Source organism: Ahaetulla prasina, chromosome 2 (assembly GCF_028640845.1).
Source record: "Ahaetulla prasina isolate Xishuangbanna chromosome 2, ASM2864084v1, whole genome shotgun sequence".
NCBI lineage: Eukaryota > Metazoa > Chordata > Lepidosauria > Squamata > Colubridae > Ahaetulla > Ahaetulla prasina.
In genome coordinates this window covers 14,089,651-14,103,019 of record NC_080540.1, presented here as the reverse complement: position 1 = coordinate 14,103,019, position 13,369 = coordinate 14,089,651, and the positions used below count along the sequence as shown (strand labels likewise).

The following is a 13,369-nucleotide window of genomic DNA, read 5'->3' as shown; positions in this document are numbered from 1 at the left end:
TACACTACGTGCACATGTTTACCTTTTGCTTTTGACTACACCCTCTTTCTATGTCCTTGGTCTTGAAATGTCTAGCCTGTGAAGAAGCGGTTTTGTGTCCCCTGCTACTTTACTCTTGCTTTCCACTCTAGAGAGATCTCAATGCTAAGCAACACTGTTTAAATGGGTCTCCAGTGGCAGCAGTGTAATGCTATCTAGTACAGAGGTCTCCAACCTTGGCAGCTTTAAGACTTGTGGACTTCAACTCCCAGAGTTCAGAATTCTGGAAGTTGAAGTCCACAAGTCTTAAAGTTGCCAACGTTGGAGACCTCTGATCTATTATCAATAGAATAGAATACTCTCTTCTGAGCAGCCTATCCAACAGTCTTGCAGGCTGGAGGGGACCACATCTTAAATGAGAGAAAGTTGCTTTTTCTATTCCACGAGTGACTGATTTTGAAAAGGACTTTCTTCTATTTTGAGGCGTCTCTTTTTTTGACCAAAAATTCATGTGAGGTCTAGGTTTATTGCATATGAAAAAAACCAACTACTTCATATTTTTTAAATGTTTATTTTTTTTAAAATGAAGGGGAAGCAACTCTGTCTGGCTCACTGGATCTTCCAGACGGACACCTGATAAAAAATACTTCATTCTTCCAAAATGATTTTTCAACTACCCAGTCTAAGTTATACCACTGAATTAGCGTAAAATCAGACAAGACTGACTGTGCTCAAAAATATATGCTAATACAAAACAGTAATTTAAAAAACAATATGAATTTAATAATACTCTAACTGTCCCTCCCAATAATTAACTGCATTGACATGAATACCATTTTCAACACCTTCCAAAAAGGATCAGGATAGGCTCCATAGGAATTTGATTAAAATACCTTCCCCATGTCCTCCAGATGTCTCACACTACAATTCCCATTATCCCCACGCTGGGATTGCAGAACAGAAGCAAAAGCTTCTTTTTTCTTTTTCTTTTTTCTTTTTTTGTGCATAAGAGTACAAAAGTGCCTACCGTTCCTGTCCTATTGTTCTGTTCATTATAGTACTATATGCATACTTTTACTTATACTTTTACTTATATATACTTTTTCTCTCATGATGAATTATTGTTTATGTTGATGATTGTATATACTGATGTGACAAAATAAATAAATAAATAAAAAATTAGGAAGGTTTAGTTAACTAGTGTTTTTCAACCTCGGCCCCTTTAAGAAGTCTAAACTACAACTCCCAGAATTCCACTCCCCACGCTGGCTGGGAAATTTTGTGTCTCGAGGGTCACTCATTTTAAAAGGGCCGAGATTGAAAAACTACAGGAAACCCTTAAAGGCGCCTGAAGGAGAAAGCAAGCGTCGACTGCCATCTAGTGGTCGTAAGTTTAAATGACACGACTCTGAAGGAGACCGGGAAAAAGGAAAGGCAGGGCTTTCTCTGCTAACTGGCGCCCTTTGATGATGCAACTTAGAGCAAATAAGCGAAATTGGGCTTTGTTTTTGGATCGGGAAACCAGCCGCTCCGACAGGGTTAGGGTGGTGGTTTAACGTTAAGGCGTGCGACCCCTACGAGGCTGCAGGCATTCCCGGCGCTCGGCAGTGACGTCACGGCAGGTAAGCGGGGAATTTGGAAGAAGGAACAGGGAAGGCTCCGTTGGGATTTCCCTTGTTTCTGATGATCGTTATAGGAATCCAAGGCCAGGTCAGAGGGCAAAGGGCAGAGGTCAGCTCCTAAACGCTCCCGGGGGCGGGGGATTAGGAGCAGGACTTTTGGAGGTCTTTGTTTTACAGGTAGTCCTCGATTTACGACCACATTAATTTATGAGCACATTTCTGTTGCCAAGCAAAACATTTGTTAAGTGAATTCCATTTTATGATCTTTCTTGTCACAGTTGTTAAGTGAATCACTGTACTTGTTAAGTTAGTAACCTGGTGTTAAGTGAATCAGGCTTCCCCATTGACTTTTACTTGTCCGAAGGTAATGAAAGATGATTACATCTCACATACACACACACACACATGCTGCAACTATCATAAATATGAGTCAGTTGCCGAGTGCCTGAATTTTTGATCACATGACTGTGGAAATACTACAACGGTCGTAAGTGTGAAAAATGGTCATAAGTCACTTTTTCCAGTGCCGTTGAACGGTCACTAAATGAACTGTTGTAAATCGAGGACTACTTGTAATGTCAAAGATTGGGTTAGAGTTTTAAAAGTTCCTTTCCATCTTAGTCGTCCCAAAGGTGCTTGTTTTTAGGAGGCAACTGGACTTTCTTGTTTTTCCTTTGAAGACGTTTCGCTTCTCATCCGAGAAGCTTCTTCAGCTCTGACTGGATGGTGGAGGATCCTGTCAGAGCTGAAGAAGCTTCTCGGATGAGAAGCGAAATGTCTTCAAAGAAAAACCAAGGAAGTCCAGTTGCCTCCTAAAAAAAGCATCTTGACCTGGATGACTGAGAATCGCTATAGAGATTTTCCATCTTAGCCTTAAACGCAGAGCAGCACTAAGCAAGGACAATTTCTCAGGTGTATATTCTGAAGGCAGAAGTTTCATGCTCATTCTCTTTATTATTAGATACAAACCCCTTATGAAGCACATTGCCAGCTCTTTCAGCCAAGAGGATCAAAAGGATGAATCCAAAGTCAAGCATCCAAGGCGCGATTCCAAGGCGGTCCTTACTTTGCCGGTTACTCCTCGTCTGTACGACGCCCCTTTTCCCTTTTACCGGCGGCCAGCTGAAATGGGACACTTTTCCCTAGATGCCAAGCGGTGCTTCCATGGAGATGCTCGTCAGCTGCGCTACTATGTTCCGCCCCCTGCCGAAGGCCCCTCCCCTGGATTTGACTTGCGTGATGGCTACCGCGACCGCTACGTGCAGCGAGACGACAGCGTCCGTGAAGGCCTGGACCATCTACTGCAATGGATTGTGCAGAACCGGAAGCAGTTACAGACTGAGGACAAAGGGTGAGAAAGAGTTAGAGGAAGTGCTGGCCAGAGAGAGTTTTAATCAGTTGCAAGGCTGAAAGTCTCTTCTGGTACAGGTACCATGTTTTGGTTTTAAGTACCATCCGTGTGATGTAAATTAGTGCTGGTGTTGTTGCTAAAACCAAGGACTATCACTCTACAAGTGCAGCCAGCCAACAACACAACCCGAAATTGGACCAGGACTCAGAAAAGTATTTAAAGGCCAGTGTTCCCCAAGACAAGCACAATCCAAAGCGCACCATAGATGTCTCCTTGAATGGGGACCGAAACGTTTGCAACCAAATCGCCGCGCTCAGAGCTCAAACCAATAACATAACCACTAACCCGAGCTACTAATATTCAAAGGCAAACTACTTTTGAAATCTTGCCGATAAAATTGTAAGGACTAGTTTAGGCAATCACTAGAGGTGAACACTGACTCGAAGGCATACTCCAAAATAGTTAACTTGCTTTGGCTCTACTGGGATTTAGACAGACCTAGTTTCTTCGGTTGGTTAATCATCATTTCTCTTTCTCTTTCTCTTTCTTTCTTCCCTTTCTCTCTTTCTTTTTCTCTTTCTCTTTCTCTCTCTCTCTCTCCCTCTCCCCTGCAGAAAGCTCCTGAATGCTGACTTTGTGACTTGGCGGGGGCATCTCACCAAAGTGCTGACCACCCCATATGAGAGTCGGGAGGGATGGTTGCTGGCTGTCACTCTCTTCCATGGGACCCTGTACATTAGCGAGTTTGAAACGGAGGCTGCCCGCAGAGAACGGGAGCAGCGCTCAGAAATGCTAAAGGAGCTCATGTATATGGGATATAAATTTGAGCAATATATGTGCGCTGGTAAGGTTTCTAGAGAGCTCCCACCTATTTATTGAAAGCCAGGTCTTTAGGGGCAATGCTTAAATTTTTTTTCTCAATTGCTGAACCGAGCTGGTGGCTGCTGACCTTTTCAGAGCGTTTGAATAATTGGGAATGATGCAGGCAATGTAGGAGGACGGCCGTGGTAGCCAAACTCAGAAAAAAAAAAATCTGGAAGAAACTGTGAGACACTTTTTGTGGAAATGGATATTAATCAGTTAATCCAGCTAATGATTGACCGAATGGCTGCAATGATGCAATGCCATGTTTATTTGATGCTACAGGCGGTCCTTAACTTGTGACCATTTATTTGGTGACCGTTCAAAGTTACAACAGCTGCTGAAAACGTCAGTGCAAGATTGAATTTGCTTATGCTTCCTGTGAATGTTACTGCTTTTCAACTTGCCAAAGAACTGAGGGGGGGGGGAGGGCAGGGGAAGGTGGACTACGAAGGCTCCAGACTTCAACCGTGAGAGCCAAGCACCCACCAGGGACACTTCTGCAGGTGTCGGCCAAGACATGAACCGTTCTTAAAACAAAAGAACGATTCATAACTGGACAGTGTGACTCATCCAATGGGAGGAGGGGAGAAAGCTATTCTTTAACCATGCAGCTTTGCACCGGAAAAGTTAGAGCTGGTTTTGCTTTTTTCAGTGCCGAGATGATGTACTCAATAAAGTTTTGTTTTGGGGATTTCAAAGTTCCTGAAAGTGCCTGCTTTTGTTGGGTTCATGAGTTCCACTGATGACAGTCTGGTCTTCACACTTATTATTATTATTATTATTATTATTATTATTTATTCGATTTTTATACCGCCCTTCTCCCGAAGGACTCAGGGCGGTGTACAGCCAAGGTAAAACAAACGGTACAATATACAATTAAAATACAGATTAAAAAACTTATTAGAGAATTGGCCTAAAAACTTTAAAATATATAAAACTAAAAAACCCCTTAAAATTAATAATAGAAAATTTAAAACCAATAAAATTTAAGCCAGCCCCGCGCGAATAAATAAATGTGTTTTCAATTCGCGGCGGAAGGTCCGAAGGTCAGGTATTTGGCGTAAACCCGGGGGAAGTTCGTTCCAGAGTGTGGGAGCCCCCACAGAGAAGGACCTTCCCCTGGGGGCCGCCAGCCGACATTGCTTGGCGGACGGCACCCTGAGAAGTCCCTCTCTGTGAGAGCGTACGGGTTGGTGGGAGGCATGCGGTAACAGCAGGCGGTCCCGTAAGTACCCAGGCCCTAAGCCATGGAGCGCTTTAAAGGTAGTGACCAAAACTTTAAAGTGCACCTGAAAGGCCACAGGTAGCCAGTGCAGTCTGCGCAGGAGCGGTGTTACACGGGAGCTACGCGAAGCTCCCTCTATCACCCGCGCAGCTGCATTCTGGACTAACTGAAGCCTCCGGTGGACCTCAAGGGGAGCCCCATTACAATATGATTGGTCCTTGCACTTATGGCCATCCTACCAACCCTATGTTCATGCGATTGCAATTTGGGCAGCAATTTACAATCGATAATATTGTTTTGTGATCATGTGATCCTGATTTGCAATTTTTTTTTTGCAAGTTTCCAGCAAAAACTATCCAAAAGAATGGATTTGCACTTACGACTGTGGGGTTCACTTAATAACCATGATGATTTGTTTACCGACATCATAAAAATGGTTCTAAAATCATGTCTGACTCATCTTATGACAGAAGTTCCAGTTCCAATTGGGGTAGTAAGTGGACGATTGCCTGTAGAGCTTCTTGAAGGAATGAGCTTAGATAACTTCCAGGAAGTGAACCATCTTCTCCTTCTTCTTCAGATACTCCCGATGGGATTCCTGATCCAACTGGAGTAGTGAACACAAATGAAGCTTTCTGCACAGTGATTCGGTCCCGCCTGGGAAGTCACTCGCTTCTCTTCTCTGGAGAGGTAGATTGCACTGATCCTCGGAGCCCTTCGCCGGAGCCACCCAGTTGCTACGTGGAGCTGAAGACTAGCAAAGTCATGCAGAGCCCTGCTCAGAGGAGAAGTTTCTACAGGTGAGGAAGGAGGACTCAAAATTGTGTTTCCTTCTTGATGCTGGCGCCTGTCCCCCTTTTTGTACTCTCCAGCTAGATCTGTTCACACAGCCATCCCTTCTCGGCTGGTTCCTTGGTTGGGGGAGGAAAGTGGCAATTGGCACAAAGTGGCAAGCCTAGAAAAACAGCCGAAGTCCGGAATTTCAGTTTGGCAATGAGAAGGAAGCGAGATGGACTACTGCCAGTGGAAATAAAGTAGTATGCGGCTCAAATCTTCCGCAGTAGACCCATAGACTGTGGGAACATCTACCGGAATAGTTGTTCTGGTTGGCTCCTTGGGATTTGAATCAGTAGGGGAGGAGATGAGTGGTTTCCTAGACCTTGCTCAGCTCCAATCCTGGTTTGATTAAAAATCTGGCGAATTTGCAGCTGCCACCAGTCCATTGGGGCTGGGTTTACACAGCATGCCCAACCACATTTATGCTAGTTTGGTGTTTGGCTTATTTACTTTCTTAACAAAATCCAATTCCTAGCCCCAGGCTGCCGACGCTCAAGAAGATCCAACAGCTTACTCTCTTGCACTCCCTTTCTCTCCAATCTATTCTGCTTGGGTGGTGTGGAAAGGGAAACAAATACAGGCCAGGCACAGGACAGCAGGTTCTGACTGCCATGGCGGTGACATGACTGAGGGAAACTCTGAAGGTCACAAATGGACCATAACATTATCTCTTTAGCATTATTAGAGCCTCTGGTGGCTCAACAGACTAATGCAGTCTGTTATTAATACAGCTGCTTGCAATTACTGCAAGTTCAAGTCCCACCAGGCCCAAGGTTGACTCAGCCTTCCATCCTTTATAAGGTAGGTAAAATGAGGACCAGATTGTTGGGGGCAATAAAAGTTGACTTTGTATATAATATACAAATGGATGAAGACTATTGCTTAACACAATGTAAGCCGCCCTGAGTCTTTGGAGAAGGGCGGGATATAAATTCAAATAAAAAAAAAAATTATCATAAACGTCAACATAAACGTCAAACAGTCCTCGAATGGTCGGTAAACAAGGACCACCATTAACAGCATGTTTGGCGGGTCGTTAATATAATACGTTCCGTAGTTACTCTTACACTTCCAACACTTCGATGAGTTACTAGGGAACATCTTTGCTATTCTAGCTGGCGGAAGATGCCATCTATGAAACATTTTCATCTGGTTTTCCTTGTATGCTGTCGATATAGTCAATTTCAGCTGATTTCTGGGGGAAAAAAAATTGTAACTCTTATCGTGGACCATGGAATACTGCAACTGGCCAGAAAGCTGAGCTGGTTGCCAGGCAACCAAAATGCAGTCATGGGACTGAGGGAAGGGGTGTCGCTATCGGAACTCCAGGGTGAGGCTGTCATAACCTCAAATGGTCACTGAGCGAGGACTACCTGCATGCCATGCCCTAAGGTGTTTTTTTGCCAGAGTTCCCTAATCCGGTGACCCAAATTGCATCGCCCAGAGAATAGTTAATATTGTTAAGATATTTAAATTTAATAGCTGGAGCAGAGGTGCGTGTGTGTGTGGTTGTGCAGTGAGCCAAACACACAGTTGTGTTTGGTTGGTTGGAAAGCGCTGGCTCCTACGTGAGGCAATCTGCACTGTGATTGGTTGGTGTGGAGGGGGAGTTTCCCGATTTTCCTGCCTTTTCTTTCTGAGTGACCTGTATGCTTTGTGATCCTGACTATCATATCTGCTGTACATATTGATGTAAAAAAGCAATAGCACTTAGACTTGCAGTATATACCGCTTCACAGTGCTTTATGATCCTCTCTAAGCGGTTTAAAACGTATTTATTTATATAAAAACCACATTTGTGTCAGCGTCTCTGACTTCACATTTGCTGCGCAATTCCATGACATATACTAGTAGGAGACAATGAGAGAGGAATTGCAAAAATGTTCGGATTATGGCAGATTAGGAAAGAGAAATCTTGCTCTGTTGGAAGGAGCAGCCAGTTCACGTGGTTTTAAAGCAACAACAGGTTGCCCTCGACTTACAAACAGTTTGTTTAGTGACCGTTCGAAGTTACAGCCGCATTGAAAAAAGTGACTTATGATCATTTTTCACACTTAACGACCGTTGCAGCATGATTATGTGATTTATATTCGGAGGCTTGGCAACTGACTCGTGTTTATAACGGTTTGCAGTGTCCCAGAGTCATGTGATCCCCTTTGTCGACCTTCTGACAAGCAAAGTCCAGGGGGAAACCGGATCTGCTTAACAACCACGATGCTAATTTAACAAGTGCAGCGATTCACTTAACAAAAGGGGCAAGAACAGTCGTAAAATGGGTCAGCACTTTGTTGTTGTTGTAGCTAGTTGTAAAGTCGTGTCCGACCCATCGCAACCCCATGGACAATGTTCCTCCAGGCCTTCCTGTCCTCTACCATCCTCTGGAGTCCATTTAAGCTCAAGCCGACTGCTTCAGTGACTCCATCCAGCCACCTCGTTCTCTGCTGTCCCTTTCTTCTTTTGCCCTCAATCTTTCCCAGCATTAGGCTCTTCTCCAGGGAGTCCTTCCTTCTCATTAGGGGGCCAAAGTATTTCAGTTTCAGGTCAACACTTAACAAATTTCTCCCTTAGGCAACATAAATTCTGGGCTCTGTTGTGCTCGTACGTCGAGGACTACCCTGTAGTCCAGGGGTCTCCACCCTTGGCAACTTTAAAACTTGTGGACTTCAACTCCCAGAATTCCTCAGCCAGCTTTGCTTCAAGGTTGGAGACCCCTGCTATAGTCTGTAAGCCAACAACAGGCTGCAGTTCCAAATTGTGGTTTATTTTTCCAAAATTAAAACCATGATTAATCGATTCTTCGGCTCACTTCCCAAGGGGCCGGGATAGCTCAGGCAATAGAGAAGCCTGTTATTAGAACATAAAGCCTGCAATTACTGCAGGTTCGAGCCCGGCCCAAGGTTGACTCAGCCTTCCACCCTTTATAAGGTAGGTAAAATGAGGACCCAGATTGTTGGGGAGGCAATAAGTTGACTTTGTAAAAAATATACAAATAGAATGAGACTATTGCCTTATACATTGTAAGCCGCCCTGAGTCTTCGGAGAAGGGCGGGGTATAAATGTAAAACAAACAAACAAACAAAAAAGGAAACGAAGCACTTTCCAGCTGACTGAATGGAAATTCAGTAATTCATTTAAATGCAGATATACGTTCATTACAATCATCTGCCTTCTTTTCTTTGTTTTCAGGCACAAGATAATCAAGTGGTGGGCCCAGTCTTTTCTTCCCGGGGTGTCCCGGATTGTGGCAGGTTATCGAGGGTCCGATGGCTCAGTTGTGGAGCTGGAAACTTTTGAGACTATGAAAATATTCAAACTCATTCGGGTAAGTTTAACCTTGGGAAAGAGCCCCACGAATCCATAGGATCCAAAATACCAAGATGGCGGCTGCAGCCACACTGTCAAAGCCACACCGTTGTTTTTTTCTTACAAGTCTTGCACGCCCCTGAATTACAAGTTGCCCAATACATACAGGTAGTCCTTGACTTACATTTGGTGACCGTTCAAAATTACAACAGCCCTGAAAAGTTTTGACTTGTGACCGTTTTTCACACAACAGTTGCAGTGTTCCCATGGTCACCTTCGGATGCTTGATAACTGTCTCATATTTATGACGGTTGCAGTGTCCCAGGGTCGTGGGACCCCCTTTTGTGACCTTCTGATAAGCAAAGACAATGGGGAAGCCAGATTCACTTAACAGCCGTGTGACTAATTCCACAACTGCAGTGATACACTTAACAAACGTGGCAAGAAAAGTCATAAACTGGGGTAAAGCTCACTTAACAAATTAGCAACATAAATTCTGGGTTCCATTATAGTCGTAATTCGAGGACTATCTGTTGGCTTCTCTAATGCAGCCGACATTGATTCTACTAAACATCTTAAAAATGCTGGATATATCTTTGCGGTTTTGTTGTGTTGTGTTCTTATTGGACTTTGTCCCTTGTCATGCCTTTTTCCCATTGTTCTTGTTTCTTTTTCCATTGTTTGATTGATTGATTGATTGCCTATCTTGTTGTGGGGCTATTTTATGTGGCTTACAATAGTAAAAAGGAGGAAAGCTGTGTAGAGAGGAGTAACATAATAGGGCAATAAATTAAGCAATGGCAAAGAAATACAACGAATAAATACAATATGATAACCAAAACGAAGGATCGATGGAGAGCAAAGTGGGGGGAGGGGGAGTCTGTCATAAATCTAGCAGCCACCTCCAGTGTGGAATTCTCCCATTTGATCCATTTTATTTATTCATATCCCATCTTTATTATTTTTTTATAAATAACAAAATAAGCGGCAAACTTGCCTAACATTTCTTCCATCAGTTTTCCCCATAACAACAACCTTGTCAGGTGAGTTGGGCCTAAGAGAAAGGTACTGACCCAAAGTTATACAATCCACTTTCGTGCCTCAGGTGGGACTAGAACATAGGGTTTCTCCAGCACTTCTCTTTTCAGGCTGTCCTCCTCCTCCTCCAATTTTATCTGTAGATCTAAGAGTTAAGAGTGTCTCTGTCTTATGGGTTACTCGTAACTTTCTTGATGGTTTAAACCGGTGTTTCTCAATCTTGGCAATTTTAGGATGTGTGGATTTTAACTCCCAGAATTCCCCAGCCAACCATGCTGGCTGGGGAATTCTGGGACTTGAAGTCCACGCATCTTCAAGTGGTCAAGAATGAGTAACGCTGGTCTAAACAGAAACTTATCATTGCTCTCCTGACCAAGGAAAGGTCATTAATTCAAAGAACAGATGAATCATGGCTAATATATATATATTTATATACTTGGTTGCATATATGCCTCAAAATAAAAGCCCCAATTATTTCTAAGTTACAATTTCTTCCCTACTCTGACAGGACGATCCAGGCTGTTGGAAGCCAGCTGTGTGTATGAATTTCTGTGCTGCTTTTCTAGCCTTTTTGAAGACGGTGGTGACAGAAGACAATCCCAAGTGAGTAGTCGTCATTTTGACACACCTGGCAGGAAGCAGTTGACTAGAGTTGACTAGATCAAGAAATGGAGCCGGAGGGCCTCTGGAAGCTGCTGATTGGTAACTCCTAGCAACCACAATTGGCGTGTGGCCAATGACAAGGGATGCTGTCGTGTTTCCCCGAAAATAAGACCCAATCTTATATTTTTGGAGGGGCTGCAAAATAAGCACTAGGACTTATTTTGAGGAAACATGATTTCAGGATGATCAGCCCAGTTGGGCGCCCCATCCCCCAGCATGCACACAAGAGGCAGCAAGCACATGCAGACCGACGGTATCTGGCAGCAGCTTCAACTCGCAGGTCCCTTGGTTGGCGCACTCTGGGGCTGCACAGCCCGTACAGTGCAGGTGAGTTGATTCCTTGTCCAAGCAGCAGACGGAGGAAGAAGGCAGGTGATCCTGATGCGCCACACAGGCAAGACGAGAAGACGAGCCTCCCATGGCCGCCAGCCCATTCCAGTCCACTCTCGGCTTTCCCGTGGCTCCTGCGGTGCATCCAGATCGCGTGCTTCCCTCTGCCTCTGCCTACTAACACTATCGGCCTGTGTGCGCTCGCTGCCTCCTGTGCTGGCCCCACAAATCCCCCCCTTCACTAGGGCTTATTTTTGGATTAGGGCTTTAAGCACGATTAAAAATCAAGCTAGGGCTTATTTTGGAGGTAGGTCCTATTTTCAGGGGAAACATGGTAGAACCATGATGGCAAACCTATGGCACGCGTGCCACAGGTGGCACGCAGAGCCATATCTGTGGGCATGCGAGCATTGCCCTAGCTCAGCTCCAGCGTGCACGTGCATGCCACCTGATTTTTGGGCCTTCCGGACCCACCAGAAGTTGGGAAACTGGTTGTTTCTGGCCTCCGGAGGGCCTCTGGGGGAGGTGGGAAAGGCCATTTTCGCCCTCCCCAGGCTCCAAAAGTCTCTGGAGCCTAGGGAGGGCAAAAAACAGGTCTACCGGGCCCACCATGCCACCACATGCCAAAAGTGGGGGAGCGTGGGGGGGTCATGCGGGGGGGCAGGGCGCATTGAATTTTGGGTGTGGGCACATGCACCCGCAACCCTCCGCGCTCCCCCCACTTTTGGCCCACAATGGCAAAACGGTTAGCCATCACTGTGGTAGAAGATGTCAGCAACATCAGCGAGGTGTCCGAAGCTGATCATTAAAAGAGTAAGACCAGCAATTCTAGGTTCTGCAATCGTGGTGAGGGACGATGGGAATTATTTCTCAGGGAACGGAACGTTTGCTGCCCTGCTGTTCTGTTTCCCTCCCCCAATACTCCCAACAAAGAGTCAGTCAAAGGACTTCTTTTCTAATTTATTTATATAGATGAATGTTCTGGCCACGTCTACCCACGGGCCTGCCAAATTATAGATAAGGCCATAGTTACTCACGAATATATTCTTCCCTCCATTGATACAGTTTGCCCGTGCAAATTCACTGCTTTGTCCAAGACAAAAAGCCAGGAAGTTCCGCCTACTGCTTTTATAGCCTCTGTAGATGTCACTGCATGACTCATCATTCTTTGGCTTTGTCCCAATGCCTCTTCTGCTGCCCGCGCCGGTCACATCTGCGCAGTCTTGCATCAAGCCAAAACTGTTCTTGGGGCATTGCCAAATCAGAAGAAGGCCCGGGAGAATCAGGTCTTGCCGGCCCCTCCTCCTCCCTTTGGGTGGGTGCCAGGGAGGGAGAGGGCCCAGGAGAAGCAGGCCTTGCCAGCTCTTCTCCCTCACTTTCTGAATCATCCGAGTCCAGGAGTCCGAGTCCAGGAACCTGGGTCACAACACTTGCTCTCACAAGTTCGCCGCTTCTTTTCTCTCTTCCAGGTTGGTTCATCTCTTTGCCTGGAACCCAGGGCAGCCGGTTTCCTTCACAGTGCATCGGGATTCCCAGTACTGTTTCCTGCCCGACTGGTACGTGGAAGCTCTGAATGCAGAGAAGCCCCCCACGTCAGGACTTCCAGACTGAGGCACTGGAAGCCAAGCTCGATTTTTCGGAGCTAGGAGCTGCTGCATCTTGCGGGCCAAGGTGGGCGATGGACAGAAAACAGGCCCCAAGAAGCCAGCCAGTCTCCTACCACTTGGAGAACGGGAAGACGGAACGATGGCACTGCTGGGACAACCAAGGAAGGGGGAAAAAACCCACTGCTTGCCCATCGTTTCCTATAGGTGCTTCTGCAACATGCCCTCTGTCGCTTACAAGCAATAAAGGAAGGAGCAAATGTGTCATGAACTAAGATTGTCCTTTTGTTGATTGAAGCCTACTTGAAGTGAGATGGTTTGAGAAGGGATGAGCTCTGGATGTGCCTCAGCCAGTTATGGGTAATTTGGGGCACACATTAGAAAGAGTGCAGATTAGAAAGAGTGCAGAGAAGAGCAACAAAGATGATTAGGGGACTGGAGGCTAAAACATATGAAGAACGGTTGCAGGAACTGGGTATGTCTAGTTTAACAAAAAGAAGGACTAGGGGAGACATGATAGCTGTGTTCCAATATCTCAGGGGCTGCCACAAAG

At 45.4% G+C, this 13,369-nt stretch overlaps 1 protein-coding gene across 1 annotated transcript; it reads left to right on the top strand.

The window, feature by feature from the left end:
• Nucleotides 1–1,436: 1,436 nt before the first annotated feature.
• Nucleotides 1,437–13,080, top strand: DXO (decapping exoribonuclease). Its single transcript, XM_058172801.1, has 7 exons — nt 1,437–1,601; nt 2,563–2,952; nt 3,567–3,796; nt 5,622–5,841; nt 9,065–9,200; nt 10,728–10,822; nt 12,682–13,080. Exons 2-7 carry the CDS (start codon nt 2,576–2,578, stop codon nt 12,821–12,823), a joined length of 1,200 nt encoding a protein of 399 aa, XP_058028784.1. The 5' UTR covers nt 1,437–1,601; nt 2,563–2,575; the 3' UTR covers nt 12,824–13,080.
• Nucleotides 13,081–13,369: the final 289 nt, after the last annotated feature.

What these genes read in the sequence shown, in the direction of transcription:
- DXO (XM_058172801.1), top strand. Translation starts at nt 2,576, where the DNA reads ATGAAGCACATTGCCAGCTCTTTCAGCCAAGAGGATCAAAAGGATGAA. An exon ending in TTACAGACTGAGGACAAAGG is followed by an intron (nt 2,953 to 3,566) that starts GTGAGAAAGAGT and finishes TCTCCCCTGCAG; the next exon opens with AAAGCTCCTGAATGCTGACT. An exon ending in CAGAGGAGAAGTTTCTACAG is followed by an intron (nt 5,842 to 9,064) that starts GTGAGGAAGGAG and finishes CTTTGTTTTCAG; the next exon opens with GCACAAGATAATCAAGTGGT.